The sequence below is a fragment of the Saccoglossus kowalevskii genome, chromosome 3 (genome assembly GCF_978046115.1).
Source record: "Saccoglossus kowalevskii chromosome 3, keSacKowa6.1, whole genome shotgun sequence".
In the NCBI taxonomy this organism is placed as follows: Eukaryota; Metazoa; Hemichordata; class Enteropneusta; family Harrimaniidae; genus Saccoglossus; species Saccoglossus kowalevskii.
This window is the reverse complement of record NC_140643.1, coordinates 25,360,381-25,385,880: the sequence shown is the minus strand read 5'-3', so window position 1 is coordinate 25,385,880 and position 25,500 is coordinate 25,360,381. Positions and strand designations below refer to the sequence as shown.

The 25,500-nt window shown below is 34.3% G+C and overlaps 1 protein-coding gene across 1 annotated transcript; it reads left to right on the top strand.

Annotated features, from left to right (window-relative positions):
* The first annotated feature begins 129 nt into the window (after positions 1-129).
* On the top strand, positions 130-23,583 carry LOC102800525 (bis(5'-adenosyl)-triphosphatase-like). Its single transcript, XM_006822228.3, has 6 exons — positions 130-256; positions 6,418-6,560; positions 7,964-8,109; positions 10,541-10,570; positions 11,254-11,322; positions 21,952-23,583. Exons 2-6 carry the CDS (start codon positions 6,449-6,451, stop codon positions 22,087-22,089), a joined length of 495 nt encoding a protein of 164 aa, XP_006822291.1. The 5' UTR covers positions 130-256; positions 6,418-6,448; the 3' UTR covers positions 22,090-23,583.
* The last annotated feature ends 1,917 nt before the right edge of the window (positions 23,584-25,500 follow it).

Genomic DNA, 25,500 nt, shown 5'->3' with positions numbered 1-25,500 from the left:
TGTTGAAATATCGGAATTCCCAATTTTTAATAATTAACACGTTTTGAAAACGAATTCCATTCCATTTTTGAAGATGACCATATTGCAAATATTCACACACTTTGACAACCTAGTTTCGGGTCAAAGGACACGAAACAGCTGATGACTGACAGGCAGACCGAGACAGTCTGATATACAACTTCCTTGACACCGACTCGTGATCGAAACTCTCTCAATTTCGTGGGCGTTCGTCAAACACATACAGCATATTATGAAGGTACGAAAAAACAGTTCGTCGGCAGTTTGGCTACACTCAAATCTGATAAACAACACGGCGTTGTATAATTATCGGTGTTTTCTTCACTGCCGGAAATGATAGATTTTGTTAACCACATGCACTTGGGATCAATAGACATCAATGTGAATAAATGGAAAAACATCTTTTTTTTTTACACCCACACCATCTATTTACATGGTGCATGTGTAAAAATTTTGTTTTCATTTATTCACACTTAAAGTTTAAATTTGTTTACAGTTATAATTTTTTTGACTAATTTGATATGATAATTCTTTGTTACCGCCGTCTTGAAAAATTATACATTTTATTTTAGTACATGTGCAACCAACTAGCTCTACAAAAGACAATATTGTTACATTTAAACTGATACAAATGTTGCTGATGCCACTGTCATACTGTAGCGCAAACAATTACCGTTCTAATGTTTGTGTAAAATAAAATGGCGCGTAAGAAAATGTATAGTAAATGCATTTATTAACAAAAACACATTCTACTGTATATTAATGTAAAGGGGTCAACTTACACAACAACCTAATAAATCACTTTAAAGGGCGATGGTCATCATACAACATGGGTTTGAATACCTAAACAAACAATGTGTTTTACATGCGTTGTCTACGTCGCATATCGAACATAGTGCGGCACAACAACTGTCACTCTTTAACTTTCAATGAGACAGGGACGATCTTGTTCAGGGACGGTGGTTGTAGCAATGAAATTTTCATGCGAAAATCAATAGTCTGTGATCACTCTGAAAATATTAAATTGTGCTAACAACTGGCAGCAACTTTCAAATACATGAAAAAGTTATACTACCTAAGTTATCTACGTAGCGACTGAAAAATAAAAAATGTAAAAACAAGCTACAAAAAATGTATTCACTATCGTCATGCTCCAGGAGATGGTGGGCATAATGGCGGTGAAGATGTCGGCAAGGATGGCTGGCTTGCTGGACAGGTTAATGTATAAAACTCCTAACAGTCAGACCAATCAGAGAGCAGCTTGTTTATTGACAGGTTTTGTAGATGTATCAAATTCTGACTTGTAAATATACCTGGTACTTTGACTCAACTAAGTATTTGCAGTGTATACCCAAAAAACACATGCACGTCACACACCTTTCCACAAACATTTTCAACACACAAATATTTCATGAAATATATATTAATTAGACCAAGAAAAATTCAATACACGTAGTAGCTAGGTTTTGTGATAGCTAAATATGATAAATAGAGCACCTCCCTGTTTTATAACTCCTGCATTGCCGCCAAACAAATCACCATGAAAATTTCCAACTGCAATGTACACTTTATATACACGCTACATGCCAAATAATAGAATTAGCGGTTTTGAGCATTTAATGCTGTTTTTAGCTCTTCTGTCATTGAAGATGACCGAGCGGAGCTTATTGGTTGACTGGACCTGTTCGTCTTGCGTAGTCAGTCATCTGACGACTTTTTTTCATGCGACTTCTCCCAAACCCTAAGCTAGATCACCTTGCTATTTACAGCACAGCTACCTGGGGTGGTCCTCTCTCAGATTTGTTCATTTCATGCCATCACATCCAAATCTCTATTTTTAGGGAATATTTATGGTCAAAAATAATTTTTTCAAAACAGATTCATAATGTACACACATCGATGGATTCTCTTTAAAATTTGTATTTTTGTGAAAGTTGATTTTTTGTGTGATTATTTTATTTTTTATTTTTTAGTGTATTGTTGGAGACTGGACTACCATGGGCCAATTTTTTTCAAATATTTTGAATTTCAGAAGAAGGAAGGTAGTCTTTTTCAGTACACATTGTGTTGTGTTCCAAACTGCCTGCCCATTACTGATCACAGCCTATCAGATTATAGATTGATTACAATTATTCTCTTTTTTTTATTTTGAGTTTTAAAAATCTTGTCCTGACGGCCATATCATACACCACAATCTTCATTTCTTCAAACTGGTAATAATACAATGACCAGTTTCTTTTATGGTGTTAAACTTTATCACCATCACTCCATCCTACGTTTCCAAGTCACAGTTAACAATTACAGTGGAGCTGTTTCGACCGCAAGGTCGCTTGTTAGTCCCCGGACGTAGTCTGAAAACGGGGACTTATGTTTTGACCTCCGTGTGTGCGTGTGTGTGTGTGTGCATGCGTGCGTGCGTGTGTCTGTGTGTGCGTCCGGACCTGTATCTTAGAAATGCCTGGACCAATCACAATCAAACTTCACACATACATCATAGGTGATATTATACATATGCGCGTTAATTTGTTTCACGATCTGATTCAAGATAGCCGAATGGCGGCCATTTTTGTGCTAAAAATCATCATAATCAAGCATTTCTCGGCTGTTTACAGATGGATTTTGTTCAAACTTGGTATATACATTAGACATTATGGGACCTTGATGCAAATAATTTTGTTTTTCAGATAAGATTCAAAATGGCCGACTGGCGGCCATTTTGTATTAATGAGTGTGGTTCTCGTGCCATATCTCTCACTTGCTTTCACTGATTATGTTCAAATTTTAAATATTCATTATACATCATGTCATAAATAGACAGATATATTGGTTTGACGATCCTATTCAAAATGGCCAAATGGTGGCCTTTTTTGTGCTAAACAATCATCAAATATCAAGCATTTCTGGCATTTATGGATGGATTTCGTTCAAATTTGGTACATATATTAGACATTACAGGTTCCTGATGCACATCATTTATTTTTCAGATTGGATTCAAAATGACTATCTGGTGGCTATTTTGTTTTAATGATTGGGCTTCTAGAGCCATATCTCTTAAATGCTTTGACTTATTATATTTAAATTTTATATATTCGTTATACATCATGTTATATATATACATGTATTCAAAATGGCTGATTTTGAATGCTGTTCCAGAGCAAGTACTTGTTTGACGATCAGATACAAATGTCAATCATATTAATGTTAAAAAAATCATATTCCTGACATTGTTATATTCCAGCTATATTACTATAAAGAAAACTATATATCTTAAATTTGATAACTAACGGGGAACTGTGCCATGCATGGCTTGTTTATGATAAAATTAAATATAGAGCAAGAGTCATGTGAAATGTTGTATTTTTTATTTGCAATATTGGTGCAGCCATTCAGAATGTTCTTCCCAGTGCACTAAAGAATGGTCTTGTGAATCGCTATGTAAATATGTAGGAAGTGTCATCACTGATTGGCTGTCTCCATGACTTCAATATATTACAATAAGAACTCTTATCCACCGACTGACCCATACATAAGGACCGCCCACAGCCCCTATTCGGTGATGCTATAACGAAAACAATCATCTTGCTCTAAGACCTTGGAAATCAGACAAGTAGAGCACTTCTGGATTTTCTTAAATCCAGCATGGTCACTGAACAACTGACCAGTTGTCGAAAAAATTACTCATTACATACTTGATACATACAAAATTTCAGACTAAAAGGACTAGTGGTTCTGAAAAGGCATTTAATGCAATTTTTTAGAATACCGATATACTGGTAATAAAGAAAAAAAGTCTTGTGATGTGATATACTTTTAATTTGTGATATTTGTAGTCCATACATAACGGATATTACGAAAAAAAAATTCATATCAACACTTTTGGTTTTGTTTTAAATCAATATGGCCACTGAACTACAGGACCATTTTGGAAGTCGCCTGTACCAGTTAACGTTAGTCTCTACCAGCATGAAAAGTTTGAGAAGATCACGTTCAGCAGATCTCTCAGACAAGCTCACGAAAACAAGGCAGAATAAGAAGTGGATTTAAACCATAATAATATGCCTCCAAGCATTACGCCTTAGACCCCTATTATTAACAGTTTGTTCAACACTCCACTTCAGTGAAAGGCAGAATGCTGTATTATAGTTTATAAACATTTTTTATACAAATTTGTACATAGCGATCATCAGCTTTCATTCAAATTCAAGTATTGTGATTGGTTAAAGAGCTCAACATTGTCTATGCCGATAATACACACACATACCTTTATGCAACACAGTAACTGCAATCGTTCATTAATTCAAAATAAAGTGCTTGCTGATTAAATGATGTTGAATTAGAACTTATGAAAATGTCACAGTGATAGGAAGGAGGCTGAAATTGTTATAAACATTTTATAAATATACATTTTTATAATTAAATGTTATAATTCAAACTGACAAAACCAGAAATGGTATTGTGAAATCATCAAATGTGTTGAAAATTCAAAGACGTTAAAGATTAAGACGTTACTTTGGTAAGCATGCGTCTATACAAATTTATACATAATCTAAAAGCTTTTGGGGGAGTGTAAGTTAATTTTATTGTGTGTTTGTCAAAATGGCAAAAAGAAATGGTGCAATACTTTGACTGGAAACAGACAAGAATGAACCTTAAACATTGCACGTGAACGCATGTAAAAATACCATTGAGTGGAACCGAAACGGGTTTTTATTTTTTAAATTATTGCACTACGTATATTTATGGGTGGGCGGAGTGGGAACATTTATGCATGAATTGCATTTCCTGTGCATCAGTTTCAATGATTGATACCCCCTAAGTGATCGCATGTGGAAATGAAGCTGCAAATCAGTTTCAATGATTGATACCCCCTAAGTGATCGCATGTGGAAATGAAGCTGCAAATCAGTTTCAATGATTGATACCCCCTAAGTGATCGCATGTGGAAATGAAGCTGCAAATCAGTTTCAATGATCAATGCCCCCTAAGTGATCGCATGTGGAAATGAAGCTGCAAATCAGTTTCAATGATTGATACCCCCTAAGTGATCGCATGTGGAAATGAAGCTGCAAATCAGTTTCAATGATTGATACCCCCTAAGTGATCGCATGTGGAAATGAAGCTGCAAATCAGTTTCAATGATCAATGCCCCCTAAGTGATCGCATGTGGAAATGAAGCTGCAAATCAGTTTCAATGATTGATACCCCCTAAGTGATCGCATGTGGAAATGAAGCTGCAAATCAGTTTCAATGATTGATACCCCCTAAGTGATCGCATGTGGAAATGAAGCTGCAAATCAGTTTCAATGATCAATGCCCCCTAAGTGATCGCATGTGGAAATGAAGCTGCAAATCAGTTTCAATGATTGATACCCCCTAAGTGATCGCATGTGGAAATGAAGCTGCAAATCAGTTTCAATGATCAATGCCTCCTAAGTGATCGCATGTGGAAATGAAGCTGCAAATCAGTTTCAATGATCAATGCCTCCTAAGTGATCGCATGTGGAAATGAAGCTGCAAATCAGTTTCAATGATCGATGCCCCCTAAGTGATCGCATGTGGAAATGAAGCTGCAAATCAGTTTCAATGATCGATACCCCCTAAGTGATCGCATGTGGAAATGAAGCTGCAAATCAGTTTCAATGATCAATGCCTCCTAAGTGATCGCATGTGGAAATGAAGCTGCAAATCAGTTTCAATGATCAATGCCTCCTAAGTGATCGCATGTGGAAATGAAGCTGCAAATCAGTTTCAATGATTGATACCCCCTAAGTGATCGCATGTGGAAATGAAGCTGCAAATCAGTTTCAATGATCAATGCCTCCTAAGTGATCGCATGTGGAAATGAAGCTGCAAATCAGTTTCAATGATCGATGCCCCCTAAGTGATCGCATGTGGAAATGAAGCTGCAAATCAGTTTCAATGATCAATGCCTCCTAAGTGATCGCATGTGGAAATGAAGCTGCAAATCAGTTTCAATGATTGATACCCCCTAAGTGATCGCATGTGGAAATGAAGCTGCAAATCAGTTTCAATGATCGATGCCCCCTAAGTGATCGCATGTGGAAATGAAGCTGCAAATCAGTTTCAATGATCGATGCCCCCTAAGTGATCGCATGTGGAAATGAAGCTGCAAATCAGTTTCAATGATCGATGCCCCCTAAGTGATCGCATGTGGAAATGAAGCTGCAAATCAGTTTCAATGATCAATGCCCCCTAAGTGATCGCATGTGGAAATGAAGCTGCAAATCAGTTTCAATGATCAATGCCCCCTAAGTGATCGCATGTGGAAATGAAGCTGCAAGCAGTAAGCGTTCAATGGCTGCCAGTTTGTTACATTATTCTCTATACAAGATAGATTTTGAACAACTTTTAACACAAAATTAGTTTTTTTCTTAAACAGATTATGGTGTACAGTATACTGAAATGATAAAATGGCACTGAGAACATACCAGTTTGGACAATATGTTATCAAAGCATCTTTTGTCTTCTACAAAACTCCATTGACGTATGCGTTTGTTAATATCAAGCCAGTTTTAACTGGACGTATCCTTTATTAGCTCCACTGTTATCGAAGATGACAGAGCAGAGTTGTTCATATAGGTGTTTGTCAGTCGTTTGTCCGTTCTCTGTCAACAATTCTATTTTCATCTTCTTCTTGAAAACTACCTGCTCAGTTGTTTTGATACTCGGTATGTAGGTAGCTTGGGTAGATCTATCAGATTTGATAATTTCGTGACGATGTCTTCAATTCTCTATTTGTGGCAAATATTTGTCTTTTTAGTCAAAACTGTTATCATTGACTTCTTCTTGAAAATGCTACTCCAATTGCTTTGATACATGTATATGTGTCACAGTGTAAGGCCTGCTTGTCGCAATTGAGAGGGCCACCACAGAACTCACACTGGACAGGGGGTTCCACTGCTGGAATGGGGTAGAGAAGACAATAGTACTGGAAATGAAATACACATACACCAAAATATTGAGTTAAAGCTCCTGGCTTTAATACCTCTCAAAATAATTACATTGGTGATAACTCTCAACCCCAGGATGTAGAAATAGACGATAGTCAAGGGCTTCTGCAACACAGCAACGAAGAAATACAGTAGTCTTGCTTGCAGAGGAATGTTGTTACTCTGGAGGGCACTGCTGGAAGCAGGCGATCACAGAGCAGCTCATACATGTACAAGTCTCACAGAATGATGGTTGAAGCCTGTATCACTTGTCTCACAATATCATAGCAAAAACACACAAGATACTAAATTGAAATGATGGACCCCAACTGTCCTCGGTCTGCCCAATTTATATGTCAGAATATCATCAACCAATTGTTTGGCACGAAAAATAAAAGCTTTAATACATCTCTCATTATGAATTACTTGTCCTCAATGTTTCATGGTTAGAATTAAAATGGCTGAATGGTGGCTATTTTTTTAATTTTTCCAGTTTTGTAGGTTTTGAATTGTTTTTTTATTGGTCTTAAAAGGGTAGTAAAAAGACTTACATACAGGCTCTTCCTAATGTGGTTGCTGGAATCCTGCTCTATCAATTGGATGTGAACAAAAACTTCTTTCTTGTGAGTGATTAGTATTTTGTTTTTTGTGTTTGTGCATGACTTGACATAATTATCACAATATTCTTATACTGTAAAATGCTTTATTTCCTCTCAGAATTTATTTTCTCTGAAGGGATGATTCCGTGAAAATAAAATCTAGCGAATATACCTTTTTTCCTATATCTCACATTCAACTCATTAAAAATCAGTGAAAATAAATTCCATACAAAACGTCCAAAAAGCCTTTTCAGCGAAAATTAATTCCAGCTAAAATAAAGTATTTTACAGTACATATGTAGAACAGCAGAACCCTTTCGACTGTTAGGTTAGTAATTAAACATTTAATTAATAGTAGAAATAAACTGTAATTTTTTCTTAACTACAGTTTTTCTAGACGTTCTTGTTTCTCCTCTAAGGGTTGTTGAACGTTTCAAAGATCTGACACCAGGAGAAGTATCTGATTTATTCTGCTGTACACAACATATATCAAAAGTTGTTGAAGAGGTGTTTAAGGCGTCTTCCCTCACCATAGCCATACAGGTAAGAGTCAGAGTTTCACCTTCATTTCCAGCTGTGGTTGTCATTGTTTTTAAACATATATATTTGCTCTATCAGTAGCACATACACTCATATATGTAAATTAAAGAGGTGTGTCTAAGCTAAAAAAAAATGATTCTCAATCCCAACAACAGTGTGATGATGTGCCCTTATTTTCTTGTTTTTTAAAATTTTTTCATGTTATTGAATCTGAAATTATACATACCCTGGTAATAGAGCCAATAATTACTGTCTTAATAGTAGGTCATGCACTTTACTTTGTGTATAGGCACATCAAAAATAAATTGAAACAATTTTTTTAAAAACAAAAGTATTTGCCTCAAGAGGGCAGTGTTTCACTAAAATGAGAAGTCAGCCCTGCTACATGTATGAAGTTAGCTCGTGTTTGTTAAGAAGATTTTTAAAATGGATGTTATTGAGGGAATCCAGGACCAGCACTTAAGTGAGAAACAAATATTTAACGTTCATTGTAAGAATTGTACAAATGTCACTTATATGTATCATACAGTTGAGCCAATAAAAATAACTAGGGCGTAAAATGGAAGGCAAATTTTTTGTAGATCTCTGGCTATGATGTCACTGAAAAGCAGCTAACTTTAGTGAATAAAAGAGGAATTACTTTTCTATACAATAATGCAAGGGAAGGTAAGCGAAGCTGGTTGAAAAACTGCATTATTATTTTAGTACACACATCAGATATTTTGGCAATTTAGTTTTGTTTACTTTTATTGAATTATGAAAATGAAAAGGTACAGTTGAATAGAAGAATAGGTCCAAATAATTTGTCTCAGGATTATTTTTATTAAAGATGATCTCACACTTTCCAAAAATAAACATTTATAATCTTTCATATTGTTTATTAAAATTTTGATTACGCCCATGAACAACATAAAACCATGTTTATTTAGGCCACACTGATTTAATTTTATGGATGACATCCTCTGAAGACCCCAAAACTAATGCTAGAGGGCGAAAAAAAAAAAATCTGCCAAAAAAAAAAAATGCTGCTAAAAACCACAGGTTTACGGAGCTACCGGTATTATTACGAATTTAACCACAGTGTATCAAAAAAAAAACAAGTCTTTATTTGTAGGAGGCACATGTTGATGTACACATTTCGTACTGTATTACTGTCACAGGTATCATCACCTTTGATTTTGAAAAGGCAAGAGGATAAGGCAGATGTTAGCTTTGCCAAAGGCATACACATCAACTCAATAATAAAGAAAAACTTACTGTGTTGTATTGAAAAAAAAAAAACTACAGCTTTTAAAGTGACACTTCAGATAGACTAAGTGTAGACACAAATGCTTTAGAACTACTTCAACTATGTAACAAATTATAAGAGCCTCGATATTGAAAAAAAACCACCAACGTCACCCCGTAAGGGAACTTCGGCCAAGGAGCTTCTGCTGCTTTAGTTGCAGTTTTGTCGACTTCAATGCGGACAAAGCAACCGAACTGATTTGTCGCCTGACCGACTTTTAGGCCACCATACACCTCCACTCCTCTCCCATTTCTCTCATCATTGCAGAAGAAACGCGGGACAGCCACTCTGGACAATATGTTCTCAAAGTTGTCTGGGCGAAACTCGCTTGCCGCTACTGACCTCTCGTATAGCTGTGTAAACGTCTCCCTGGCCAACGTCAATTGCGTACCAGTCTACAACAATCCCTTCGTTTCACCTCTGAACTTTTATGCTCACGTATTTTGGTGGTGTGGTCGCCATGTTGGATCATTTATGGCAAAATTTGCATGTTTTGAGGCAATCTCTTTCCCATAGGTCTTTGCGCTTTACGTAACGCGCATCTACATGTAACTGTGCGGAGTTTGGTTTTGAGGTAGTCCAAAACGAGTTTTAAGACAAGTCGGCACTTTGCGACAATATGAGTCGACAAGTTCCGGACAGAAAACCGATCTGTGGAGACTCGTCGTCGGAGATTTATTTTTTTTTTTTGTGTGAGAACAGGCGAAAACTAATGCGCGCGCGGATGTCATCCATAAAATTAAATCGGTGTAGCCTTAGTCAAAATTAAAGTGCAGCACCAAAATTGTGGGTTCAAACATGTCATCTAAATGATTAGTTTTAGTGTTTGTGTTCCAGTACAAAATAGTCTTCTTTTTATAATGTTTTTCATATTCCTATTTACTTTTTATAATGTTTTTCATATTCCTATTTACTTTTTATAATGTTTTTCATATTCCTATTTACTTTTTATAATGTTTTTCATATTCCTATTTACTTTTTATAATGTTTTTCATATTCCTATTTACTTTTTATAATCAAAAATTGTCTTGAACATCAGTGCTTTATACAGATGGGGAATGTGAAATTCATATGTTGAGATACTGAACACTAGAGGGCTCTGTCTCACTTAATAAGCTAGCAATGTTTACCATTATGTATTTCCAGGATGGGCCAGAAGCTGGACAAACAGTAAAGGTAAAAAAAACTTATTTCACATTTCAACTTATTTTTTTCAACAGAATTTTTTTATTTTCTTCTTTTTGGAGATATTAGATTTGACTTGTCACCCCAGCCATAAGCTTGCATGCCACTAAAGAATCTGTGTATTATATTTTGAGAAGCTCAGGAAAATGTTGTATATATATTATAGTAATTGAGTGACACTTTTACCTTTGCTTTATTGAATTGATTTGGAAAATGAGAATTTCTGTGGTTACCAGGTATCCTTGGGCAGACATCAGGGTATTTTCACTGCCTGGCAACCATCACTGTGAAAACAAAGGCCGGTAACTCTTTAAAAAAATGTACTCTGGGATAGTTGTTGAGACTCTTCTGAACAGTGTAACAAGATTTCCCTTACACTTGCAACATAATATAAATTTGGTTGTTCAGGATTACTTCAAAGTTGAGTTTGTACTGTTTTCTTGACACCATTTTTAATTTTTTCCTAGAGCTAGAAGTAAAATCCCTTTTTTATGGACTAACCTGTTATAGCATGGTATTTGAGATCAAATTACTGACAACTCGACAAAAAGCAACAAATTGACAAAAAAAAGAGCCTACTAGTATACTATTCAAATTACTGGTTTGAATATTAAGAATCTTAAGATTCAAATTTAAACCAAAATTTTAGTTTATGTCATATTATTTCATTTCAGCATGTTCATGTTCACATATTACCGCGAAGAGAAGGAGATTTCCAGAATAACGATGATGTTTACGAAAAGGTTTGTATATAGCTTGCAAATGTGAGCCTTTTATTGAAGTGAAACCCCACCAATTTGAGCTCGATGACAAGACTGAGAGCAAGGGTTGTCATATAGTCAACAACATTGCTGAGTATGAACCCAGTTAAGTATTTTAATTGTTTTTAAAGACCTTAGCCAAGGTGGATTGCCACCATCATCCAGGTAGCCAAGATGGATTGCCACCATCATCAAGGTTGCCATGGTGGATTGCCACCATCATCCAGGTAGCCATGGTGGATTGCCACCATCATCGAGGTAGCCATCGTGGATTGCCATCATCATCCAGGTGGCCAAGGTGGATTGCCATCATCATCCAGGTGGCCAAGGTGGATTGCCATCATCATCCAGGTGGCCAAGGTGGATTGCCATCATCATCCAGGTAGCCAAGGTAAATTGCCATCATCCAGGTAGCCAAGGTGGATTGCCACCATCATCCAAGTAGCCATGGTGGGTTTCTGCCATCATCCAGGTAGCCAAGGTGGATTGCCACTATCATCCAGGTAGTCAAGGTGGATTGCCATCATCATCCAGGTGGCCAAGGTCGATTGCCACCATCATCCAGGTAGCCATGGTGGATTGCCACCATCATCCATGTAGCCATGGTGGATTGCCACTATCATTCAGGTAGCCATGGTGGATTGCCACCATCATCCAGGTAGCCAACGTGGATTGCCACTATCATCCAGGTAGCCATGGTGGATAGCCACTATCATCCAGGTAGCCATGGTGGATTGCCACCATCATCCAGGTAGCCATGGTGGATTGCCACCATCATCCAGGTAGCTAAGGTGGATTGCCATCATCATCCAGGTAGCCAAGGTAGATTTCCACCATCATCCAGGTAGCCAAGGTCGATTTCCACCATCATCCAGGTAGCCATGGTGGATTGCCATCTTCATCCAGGTAGCCAAGGTGGATTGCTAACATCATCCAGGTAGCCATGGTGGATTACCTCCATCATCCAGGTGGCCATGTGGATTGCCATCATCATACAAATACAGTAACTCGGTCATAAATTGAAAGATGGTGGGGCGGGCTGTGACATAATGTCATTTTTAGGCTGAACGATAAATACTACAATCTTATGAAATATGATATGTCACCATAGATTATCTCTAATTGTCCATAGAGGGCAGCCAACCTTTAGCAAGCATTGAACACATTTCTATATTGGAACTATAGATGGCGCTCCACCTTGTATTTGCTTTTTAGATTCATTGCATATCAATTTAATTAATCAATAGGATTTTTCTATAGTATATTTTTAAACCAAGGTAAATTTTGTTAAAAGTTAGGATTGGACTATTCGTAATCTTGGAGTTGGAGTTGGGGGTTGAGGTTGAAAACTGATTTGAATCTGTCTTTCCTAAAAACACATATCTAACCCACAATGAGCTTTCATTAAAGTCACTTGCTTAGAAAATTGGGGGGAGAAAAATAACAAATTTTGATAAACTGAGAATGTAATTGCCATGCTTAGATTTGTAATGACCGCTGTGTGAACTGTTGTGTCGACATCAGTGTAACGTATCAATTGAGGTTGTCGTAGAGGGCTAATGAAGTGGCACTAACATGAGAGATGTTTCTGGCTTAGAAAATAATTACTGTTTAACTATTGGATTTGAACTTCAAAACATAGAAACATTAGCGAAGCACTTTGGCATGCACATATGATATAAATCTGAATTTTACATATAATGGGGTATCTAATGCACCTCATATATTAATTTGTTGTCTTCCGATAATTTATTGTGTGTGCGTTTGTCATCGCTCATTCCATCTGGTTGTCTCGTAATACTTGAAACTGATTTAAACATGGTAAAATAAACTATATTGTTTGCTTGGAATTTATGGCACTTTATTTTGGTAATGGTTTTTTAAAAAACAACCTTAGTTTGATTTATTCCTGTTTGCATTAAATTATTCAATGAAAAGTTAGTGAATTTCTGTCTATTAAACCAAATACCTCCTTAAGTCAAACACCACTGTAGACAAAACACCTCTGTAAACCAAACACCTCTTTAAACCAACCAAACACCTCTTTAAACCAACCAAACACCTCTTTAAACCAAAAACCACTGTAAACCAAGCACCTCTGTAAACCAAGCACCTCTGTAAACCAATCACCTCTGTAAACCAAGCACCTCTGTAAACCAAACACATCTTTGAACCAAACCACACTGTAAACTAAACACCTATAAATCAAACACCTATAAACCAAACACCTATAAACCAAATACCTGTATACCAAACACCTGTATACCAAATACCTGTAAACCAAATACCTATAAACCAAATACCTGTAAACCAAACACCTATAAACCAAATACCTGTAAACCAAACACCTATAAACCAAATACATGTAAACCAAACACCTGTAAACCAAACACCTATAAACCAAATACCTGTAAACCAAACACATATAAACCAAATACATGTAAACCAAACACCTATAAACCAAATACCTGTAAACCAAACACCTGTAAACCAATTAAACACCTATAAACCAAATACCTGTAAACCAAATACCTATAAACCAAATACCTGTAAACCAAACACCTTTTAAAACCAAATACCTCTGTAAATCAAACAAATTTTTTCAGTCACTGTTTACCTTAGATAGGTGATACTGTAAAATTACAAATGGTACATGTTTTCAGCGTCCTAGGGTGTCATGTCAATGAATCGTATTTGGGACTCTTTGTTCAGTGATCAAAGATGGACTATATTACAAAATCAATATTTGATGTGAAGCATTTACCACTAAGATTAGTCCGAGATGCACACAACACTCTTGAGTTGTTTCCTGAATAGTCATTAGGTCACTCGCATGTAAATTTATAGGACAACTATCTTCCATGTTTTTACATCGTCTGAGCGAACACCAAACATTTTGTACTTCCTAGGTTAGGTTATGCCAAGCACACTACCTGAGTAGGACTCAAACTGCAATGTATGACAGGATTTATTGTAATGAAGAAAATAATAACTTGGTCGATAAACAGCCAATCCATCAAGTTTCAATCAATATCATTTTTAAATTTGATTTTTGGTTAGTTACTCAAAATTGAAAGAGGGTTTTATTAAACAAAGTTTTGCTGACCATGCCACTTTAATACATTAAAGCGCATACTCATTTCATCAAGCAGCCACATTTCTAAAAGATCAAATATGGTACACACTAATAATAGCTCTCATATACAACCCAGAGTAGACCAAATGTGTATTGGAAAATGCACAATATGATATTTTACGTTTGATGTATTTTTGTGTAAATTGCATGCAAAAAAAATTATTGCTCGTCAGCCATTGACCTTAAAACAATTTTTTTTTTAAATATAAATTGTGTAAAATTTGATTTGTGAGGAGTGCACTACCATGTAAAATTTAATTATTTAGAAGTCATTTTTACAAACAGTTATTCACGGTTGAAGTCAAGATCTTTTTTTCTCTTAGATTACTATGACTGTAAATCTTATATTGCCACTGATTGTCACAGAAAAGTGTTTTACATTGCATATAGTATAGTGTTTCTGTAAGTAATATCAGAGCAAATAGATGTAATGTGAATGCATGAGAAATTGCAGTCAACCATTTCACCTTTCGCAAAATAAACATCAACTTTTTTCAATTTTTTTTTACTAATTTTGTAGATAACTTGTAAATTATGTCAATTTGGTCCCAAATTAATAAAGAAATTAATTTTAAAAACATAAAAATATGTGCAAAATGTGCACCCAAATTTGCAATGGGGATCAATGAAACGGTATTGCTAGAATAGTTTTATGTGCGAGTGAATGTTTGCAATTTGAAAACCATAGCACGACTTTACAACTCACCAGTATGGGTAGTACAGATTCCCATAATGCATCATATGTGCAGTAAAATGGGACTTCCTGTTGTGATAGACAATGGAATTATTATGAATTGTCGTTTCTAGCAAGCAGCTGTGGTTATGCTCGCATTTGATTGCTTTAAACACCATAATTATTATCTCCAAAATACAGATGTAAAACATTTCACAAATTTTTATGTATTTTTTATGATTTTTGAACAAATGAACATACTGTCTTATTGAATTACATGTACAAGGTAAGGTCCTGCTGAACATTTTTGAAATAGTCTGGAAAAAATAATGTGGGTTTATTTTGTGAAATGTTGAAATGAGGTGCAGAAGGCGTCATCAATTAATAGTTTTAGTTTAATTACATCTTTTCATGTGATACACACACATAAAATAAGACCATTGCAGCATGGATTTCACGTTTACTAAAATTTGTACATCAATATACACATGTATTGAATTTGCAATGATTGTCATTGATAGATTCCAGTGATATATGCTGCATGGAGTCATATTCTGCAATAATTCCTCATTGCACGTTTGGTTTCAATTTTCCAATCGTATTTCAAACTGACAACTTTACATCCAGCTCATAAAATGTCAGCCCCTAAAGTAGGTTTACACTAAGTGAATCAGTAATGTTGTGTACACACACTGTGTTGACTACAATATGTGTGATTCTCTTCCCATATACTCTCAAAAGTGCATTGTGGTTTTGAAGACAGGCTTAAACCGTTTCCATGGAAACCCTGGCTCATTCCCTCCAGCTCAATATAAAACATTTTTTTTTTTTCAAAGGAAATAATGATATAAGGCTATATGCAACTGTTTTGTTCATGGCTGTTTCCTTCATTCTATTTATATTCCTAGTGGGTGAGATAGGATTGCAGCCAGCGTGCCTTTTGTACAAATAGTGCTACTATTCTCAAACAAATTTATGTAAATTTCTTTTTGCTGCTTTCTCCATATGTATATTTCAACTTTGAGCTTGAATGATATTCGCAAGAAATTAAATAAATTATTTGAAGAAAATTGGAAAAATGATATACACAATGACAATAGAAAGCAAATTGGATTCTCTAACAAGTTTGAACATAGAGATTGTTTAAGAATAAGTTTAAAGATGAAAGTTGTATGTTGATATCAAAAATATTCAACTTTGTATGAACTAAACTAGATTATTACTGCAGTCATTTTCCCGAGAAATTAAACCTGGTAGACGTGAATTGCAGATTGCAGTAAATTCTTGAATACGAGATAAATGTACACAAATGGAAGGTGAAAGTGAAAAGCACGTTGTGATGAATTGCCTATTAACTGGGCACATAGACAGCACTCATTAAAGCAGAAACCATATTAGTAATTTTGGAAACAGTAATGATAGTGATAATCTTATTTTTATTATCAGCAGCAGACATGTGTCATTCATAGTTCAATTCATTAAGGTCAGTCTAAATACTAGATTTACCATTTTTATCTTTTCTGGAGGATGTATTAGCTAATAAACATTATGATTATACACAGAATGTTTTTTTCGCATTCAATTGAAACCTATATTGCGACAGCTCTCCAATGTACTACTACTGTAAAATACTTTATTTTAGCTGGAATTAATTTTCTCTGAAAAGGCTTTTTGGGTGTTTTGTATTGAATTTATTTTCACTGATTTTTGACGAGTTGAATGTGAAATATAGGAAAAAAGGTATATTCGCTGGATTTTATTTTCACTGAACCATTCCATCGGCGAAAATAGCGGAAATAAATTCCAAGCGAAAATAAAGTATTCTACAGTATGTATAATTGACTTTATTGTTCAGACATACTTGTAGATTGATTATGGTAATTACTGATTGATTGTATCAGAATCCAGTCATTTGATAGCGACTGTTATTGATTACCTGACTTTAAACACAAGGGAGTATCTCGCAAGTTCTCACTAACCAACCTTTGATTACAGATTACTTTTCACACACATATAAATAAGTAAATTATTTAATATTGTATGCGCATAGCTAAGTGATTGATTAATGTTCTAATTCATATCACTGTATGAGCAAAGTTACTTGTAAGTTAAAAAAAAAAATCCATATGGACGTCTACTCTGGATGTATCAGTAGATAAATTGAGATCATCCTGGGGTTACTTCCTGCTTGTAGAGTTGTTTATTTCATGTAACCTTTGTATAAAAGTGCTGCAAGGCTGTCTGATCTATAGAGGAATGCATATACTGTAGAATACTTTATTTTAGTTGGAATTAATTTTAATTAATTTTAGGTGTTTTCACTGATTGTTGGCGAGTTGAATATAAAATATAGGAAAAAAGGTATATTCGCTGGATTTTATTTTCACAGAGTCATTCCTGCAGCTAAAATAGCGAAAATTAATTCCAAGCGAAAATAAAGTATTTTACAGTATATGGATCAAACAGACCAAGTCTATTTGCTGCATATACCAGTAACTATTCTAATGCTTCGAGGAACTAATAATTTTTTTTTCAGGTGGCTGAATTCGGTTTAGTGGGTTTTAGGCTATGGTAACGTATTTGTAGAATTAAATATTTCAGTGGAGGTACCGATAATTTCAGATCAGACAGTGTGTGAATCCTAGAGACAAACAGAGAACGTACACTGTGATGGATTGACAGCATTCGGCAATTTTTTTTTCTCGGATTTTTATGTTTAAGAAAACATTTCCTGTGTCATTGGTGTTGATTTGTAATCGCCATCACTGAAATTTTGGACAGTGAAAGCGCATAGCTTATACGCTATATACCAAAATTACAAGTGTAAAGATGGCCGTGGGTTGCATCCAGGTCCTCTGAAAACGCCATTTATTGAAATCTAATTTTGTTGAGCAAACCTCAGAGATGTGGTACAGGATGACAACATACTTGGCTCTGTCGCTAGCTTGAGATGCTTAGTCTCTCTCTGTCGGCCGCACACTGGTGATTTCATGTGCCAATTCGCATAATAGTGCGTTATGTGTCATCATTTTCTACAGTTCCCATCACACAAAAAATCTCAATAAAAATAGTCACTGCTCGACCTTCAGTTTTCAGTTCGTCCATGCAAATGTATCATCAATATTTTGATAAGATTTTTCATCTTGTATTTAAACAAAATTAGAGAAATTGTCCACTATTAAAGTAATTTTGAAATTCTGATTTTTTCATCTTTATGTAGTTTTGAATTGTCCAAGTAGTAAAAGAATTTTGAAATTCTGTAATTGCTGTGTTACAATGTAGTATATCGCATACGAGTTGTTCTTATAATTGTTGAGACAAGTAATATTTTAATAATTCAGTATAAAGCAAATGGGTTTATACGGGTTTCTATTCGAGATGTGCTTCTAATAGAACAAATACATTGTATTGGTGTTGAATTTTATCCTCAATGTATATTCCATTTTTATTCCATTCCATGTATATTTCCATGTTTATTCCATTCAAACATGCCCTTGCATTCCCTGTGTTATGATATCCCAACTATTTTACTCTCCAATTACACCTCTTTTATGGAAGCTACATGTGATTATAAAAGCTTTGCATTATCCACTGTGTAATAAGACATTGTTTGAAAAGTTTGGAAATTGGCCAATTTTGAAATTTTGTTTTTAAGTGGCTAATTTATTCGATCAATTTTTTTTTTATGTTTTTTTTTTCTTGTGGGTGATGAGAAACTGAAATCTATGTTCCTTATTCATTTGTACATTGCTGACTAAATGATAATGATGACAGACGTGGACAAGGATTTATATTAATGTGACAAACATCAATGCCACTTTACTGAGAGAAGTAATGTCTAATGTGTGCATATACAAAAACTTGAATATAGTTTCTCATATTTGATACATAATTTCTCATATTTGATACATAATTTCTCATATTTGATACATAATTTATCATATTTGATACATAATTTATCATATTTGATACATAATTTCTCATTTGATACATAATTTATCATATTTGATACATAATTTATCATTTGATACATAATTTATCATATTTGATACATAATTTATCATATTTGATACATAATTTATCATATTTGATACATAATTTCTCATTTGATACATAATTTCTCATATTTGATACATAATTTCTCATTTGATACATAATTTCTCATTTGATACATAATTTATCATATTTGATACATAATTTATCATATTTGATACATAATTTCTCATTTGATACATAATTTATCATATTTGATACATAATTTCTCAAGTTTTATGATAACCCCCATACTGTACTTGCTACTTTTCCTAACACTAAGCTTTTCAAATACACTCACTGGGAAATAAATTCTGATTATAGCAAATAACTTTTTCAATACTTTTATGTTTTTGCATTTGCATAGGAATACTTTTGATGATCTACATAAACTCTGATTTGGTAATACAAATACAATTTGTCTTGGTTTATGTCAAAAACTGCAGTCTATTCAAGCCGTATATCAAAATTACCACCCCTGATGTTTTTTATGAGTTCAGAGATATTTAATAGTGTAATCGTTTGACATCAAGATCCAGTACAAACATAACTGACACTAGCTTTTGACTTCATATGCAATTACTCTTAACTACCTTACTTACACTTTTAGTGTAACCAGGTGGTTACCAAGACCAGATATACTCTTTTTGTGTGAACATGGAGACCAGGAGGTTACCAAGACCAGATATAATCTTTTTGTGTGAACATGGAGACCAGGAGGTTATCAAGACCTGGCTTGCACTTTTGTGTGAACATGTTGACCAGGGGGTTACCAAGACCAGGCTCACTCTTTCAGTGTGAACATAGTTACTAGGAAGGTTACGAAGACCAGGCTGAATATTTGAGTGTGAACATGTTGACCAAGAAGATTACAAAGACCAGGCTTTCTATTTTAGTGTGAACATGTTGACCAGGAAGATTACAAAGACCAGGCTTACTCTTTTACTGTGAACATGGAGACCAGGAGTTTATCAAGACCTGGCTTGCACTTTTGTGTGAACATGTTGACCAGGGGGTTACCAAGACCAGGCTCACTCTTTCAGTGTGAACATAGTTACTAGGAAGGTTAGCAAGACCAGGCTCACTCTTTCAGTGTGAACATAGTTACTAGGAAGGTTAGCAAGACCAGGCTCACTCTTTCAGTGTGAACATAGTTACTAGGAAGGTTACCAAGACCAGGCTGAATATTTTAGTGTGAACATGTTGACCTGTTTTATAAATTGTCTCTTTAATTAAGAGCAGGTTTTTTACTATGTCCTCATAACTGGCATAAAATGTCATTAAAAAGAGATGCTGTTAAATAAATATTTGTATTTGGTTTGTAAATTGTCCTGAATTCTTGACACAAGTGTTATTAATGGTACCTACATATAAGTCACTGTGTATATGTCAATTGATGCATATTTATATTATGACTGAACCCATCGTAAATATAAGGTCTTACTCAACCATTAACAATCAGTTTTTTTTTTTTTTTTGGTAACTAAATCTGAATTTGTAACCGTTAATTTAAACAATATACTGAGAGCAGTTATTGAAGAGATTATGAATACAAATATTTGTATAAAACAGTTTAAACTTGCTTTGTTTTTTTTCCGTTCAATTCTATGAATACTATAATTTTTTCCCATCACAGTTTTGTGCTACATTTAACATAATTTTATGTTATTTTTCTATGATTTCTGTTGATTTTGAATACAAATACAAAATTTACCATTACACACACAGGTCTGGTAATTAATGTTTTTGAAAAATTTTTTCAAAATAAGTCAATAAATGCATTTTTTTTTATTTAAGTGCACTTCTATTAGGGCAAAAAAAAATTTAAATGAATTATTTTTTCAAAATTTTAATTTAAATAAATTGACAACAATTACATTATAAAATTTTTGCTAAATTAGCTACATCTTTAAATATTGAAAAATACAATTATAGCTAAATTGACATGCTAGTTAAACAATTGTATATTACAGTAAAGAAACTGTTAGAAACTGTAAAGGAAAGTCCGTTGCACCTTTGCAATGTCGTCATTCATCAAGTTGTTATAGCAACATCATTACATGTACATTAAAATGTTGAATTTTACATTTCTTATAGTAGCTATGTTAGAACCAAGTGATTACTGTCATATGTATGCTTTATATATGCCACAATTATCACTTTTGCTGTGAATACTCAACTTTCACACCGAATGCCGCTGTCAGACGTTTGTCATGCTTCACTGATTTCTACAGCCCACAGAGATGAGTCGTGACGTATTCGTTGATTTTGAACTCGGTTGAACTTTTCAGTCATTTACCTGAAAAATCAGATCTGTACAATTTACTAATAAACAAAATTGGACATACCATAAAATCTGTATTAGAAGCCGCATCCCTAAAAGATGCCGCACCCATTCTTTTTGAACAGTTGAGACTCAAAAATTGTGTAGATGCTCTAATAGAAGCCGCATCCTGTCTATTCCTTTATACCATTTCAATAGAAGTCGTGGCTTCTATAACAGATTTTACAGTAATTACACAACAATTTTATTTATGAAGAATCTTAGGTAATATATCATCAAACAGTGGTTAGAGATATATTATGAGAGATTTCACTCAGTATTTCAAATTATATTTGTTTTCCACCTTTCACGACAGTTAAAACGAAATATCTTGAATCGTAAAACAGCCGGTGTATTGAAAGTGACGTGATCCATCAATACTTTACACAACCTGACAAACTATTAAAATTATGTTTATCTTTTTTTTTTTCCCTCTTATCTCAATAGCTCGAGAAGCATGACAAAATAACCGATGTCAAAAAGATGAGGACGGAAAATGAAATGGATTTAGAAGCTGCAACTTTGAGAGCACATTTCAAACCTGAATTCACTGATCATATGGAATCCCAAGATTGTTCAAGCTGAAGGCTGTGTTTAAAAAAGGACTCGTAGTTGCAAAGAAAGTCAGTTAAAATGGAATTGGGTAAACATTGATGTGTAGAGATTAAGCAAATCCATATTTTTTCATCGATAAGTGTTATGCTTATAGAATACTTATAAATAAATCCATATATGATCGTTGATAATGGCAGGTATCTCCAATCCAGGGTTATACAATGTACATTACTCATACAAGACATCCATGACGTCAAAAATGCTCCATTTGGTAGCCATGACAACAGTTGTCTCATTGCCCAGGTAGATAAGAGATGATATCACCTCATTAAATTAAAGAGATATGGATGAAAAAATGCAAAAAATCATGTAGATGAAGATAATGGAGCACGGATCATCGGCAACACTCGTCGTTTATAGATCATTAAAGATGGCCGAGACTTCAGTCAGTGCAGTTGGAAGGATAAAAAATGATAGTGCTCTTAAAATCCATCCATTCAGCATCCATTTATTAATACCATGCTCGTCTTGCACGGAGAGGCGAAAAATTGACTTTTAGTACAAAGCTGTAAATGTAGGTATTATATAGTACACAAGATGCAAACTTTTCTAAGAATTTAGAAATGTTTCTATTGTTAATTCCCATCAATAATACTTGTATGTTTTCTGTGTACTTCTTGTCAATATATTTGAGCAAAGCAACTTAATGTGACAGATACTCGACAATATGTTCGATGGGATAATGTCAGATACGACTCCAGATTAGAGGATTACCTTTTTGTAAAGGTGACTCAAGTTGAGAGAAAAAGGCAAAGGTCATATAAGGTTTATGTTTTGCCAATATGAATTTTTTTAAATAAAAAATAAATCAACAATTTGTAAATAGAAAATTACATATTAAGTCGGTGACAATTAAATCTGTTGCAATTAAATGCAGTATTCTGCAGTGTACGTTTTGAAAGTTCCTCTGCCTTTTTGTGGCATTCATCTATTTTTGCAATTGTTGTTCCCTATTTTTATATGCCCAGTGTTTCTAGAATGCCTGTTTGAAAGTAAAACTGCATTTCTGATCAACTGTCTTGGTAATGATCAACGTAACATTGCAACTCTGCAAGATGCGTGCATATTTGGGTGCTCCACTAAGTACTGACACACTAACCAAATACAGAAATGTACTATATCATGGAATTGATGGTTGAACATTTGAAGTTACTGGTACTAGTGCATATGACTATGAGCCACAGTGATCTCTTTCTGTCATATTGGATTTGGGGAGTGTATGTGTGAGGTATAATCATTTGGTTTATCAACAGAACAACAATCACCTTTCCAGTTCTGAGTATTACAATAGTAGTGTCACTGTAATGTCAAGTAATTTGTGTGCTAGCTTGTGTGCGAACTATTCTCATTTTTAAAAAAAAAAATTGTTAAAGTTATTTATAAACTGTTTGTTTTCAGTTGTTTTTTTTTTATTCATGTAATACTAAGCTGTTCTGATACCAAATAAACCCACATAGAGTAAAATGTTTGTATGTTCATGTACATATGGAAACAGAACCTATATTGCAGAAAAAAATTAGCTGTAATATTCATAAATACATACTATGTGTATTGTCACAATTGGTTTTCTCATTTGATACAAAAAAAACACTATTTTGGCTGTGTGTTACATAAATTAACCTTTCCACCACCAGACTTCCTCACCCAAATTTTTTCATACTTTTTCCCAATACTCTTCAATATTTCTTGAAATGAACCATAATTTTGGAGCCAACAGACAAAATTTGAGTAAATCTTTAGTTTTTACTCAAAATATTTGTATATTTTGTGAACTTGTGATGAAAATAAGAAACTGGTGGTGATAAATTTATAGAAAAAAAGGTTTTAACCAGGACGCCATCAAATTATTCAATTGTTAAGAATCTGTGTATGAGAATTGATGATGCTGTCTGTTTTCATCCAATACATTAATCATTTTATACCAGCAATTAATTATCAAGAGACAAAAAATTGTATTTCACACCTGATCAAACCTGCTATTAATGTTTAACTATTTTATTCCTCAAAGTCAAGGTAATGTTGATCTCTTAAAAAATATAAAAATTAAATTATTCTGATTTTTCTTTGGTTTTCCTTTTCTCCAAAATAAGGTGTTTATAATGACCTGGAAAATATCTATCAGTTGAATTATTTAATGTTTGAAGTTACAATTCAAAATCAGCGATTTGATGTCAGAGGTCATTTTTGGTTAATTTACGATTATTGAAATAGCTCATTTACATAATTGTACTCCAACCTATGCATCTAAATTATATACATTGTTTCCAACAAATCATTTGCATAATTTGGTTCATTCTCTACATTAAAATTTGTTTTCGTCCCATTTTAAGACCTACATAAAAATGCTACTTTTACAAAAATCTTCTCCAGACAGACAGATAGACTAATAGTTTTTCCACATGATTTACACCTTACAACATTTATTTAACTCCAGTGGGCTCAATTATCCTCAAAACCGCTGATTTTGTAATTTTAATTTGTGAACAGGGACTCGGCTCAACCATATAGACCCTAGAGATCGTATCTTCTCATGGGTCTATGACTAAACATTCATCATTACGTTAAAATAACTGTAAGATTTATTGACAATTCTCATGGGAAATCTTCTGATATCTCCTATGTGTGATTGTAAGATGTCAGTTTTGACATAAATAACTGTCCTGTGTGCACTTACATAATATGCAATTGGATTATTGCTAAAAGACCACAGACTCCTGTGTCTTTGATGTTGCCAAGTCATGAAACCATCTTACAATTGAATGACAAAATGTGAATTCATAGTTTATTTATTCATAGACTAATCATAAATGCGGAGCCCAATTACAGGATGGCAATTAAACAAAAAGTTTAATAGAATATGACAAACGTACAATCTAAAATATTGTGTTAGCGAGTGCTTTTTCGACGTTTGATTTAAATTTACTAATTGAACAAAAAAGATCTATATTAGCAAGAAAATTATTACAAGCGTTGTGCAATCTAAAAAAGTGTTCAAGACAATATGGTGGTTGACAGAAATTGGACTTAGGTGGATACTGCCACTGATTTTTGTTATGGCACCCTCAGGTGGCAAGTACCCTCCTCCAAACAGCAGTTGGTCATTTCTCAAGGGACTGTCACATAATTCTGGTATTCTGCCATCTGACCTTACCTTTGTTACATGTTGCATGCATGGTGTAATTCTGTTGGGATAATTCAGATTGCCAAAAGTGATAATTTTGTTTACATGGCATCTGATTTTGATTTCTATGCTTGCCTGATCCTTGTTTTAAAGGCTTCAGGTCAAATAGGCCAGTGAATTTCCCACTCTGAACTTGTTCAAGATGGTCACACCACACTTTATTAGAGAGTCAGTCACTGAATCTTACAGATGCTTACTTA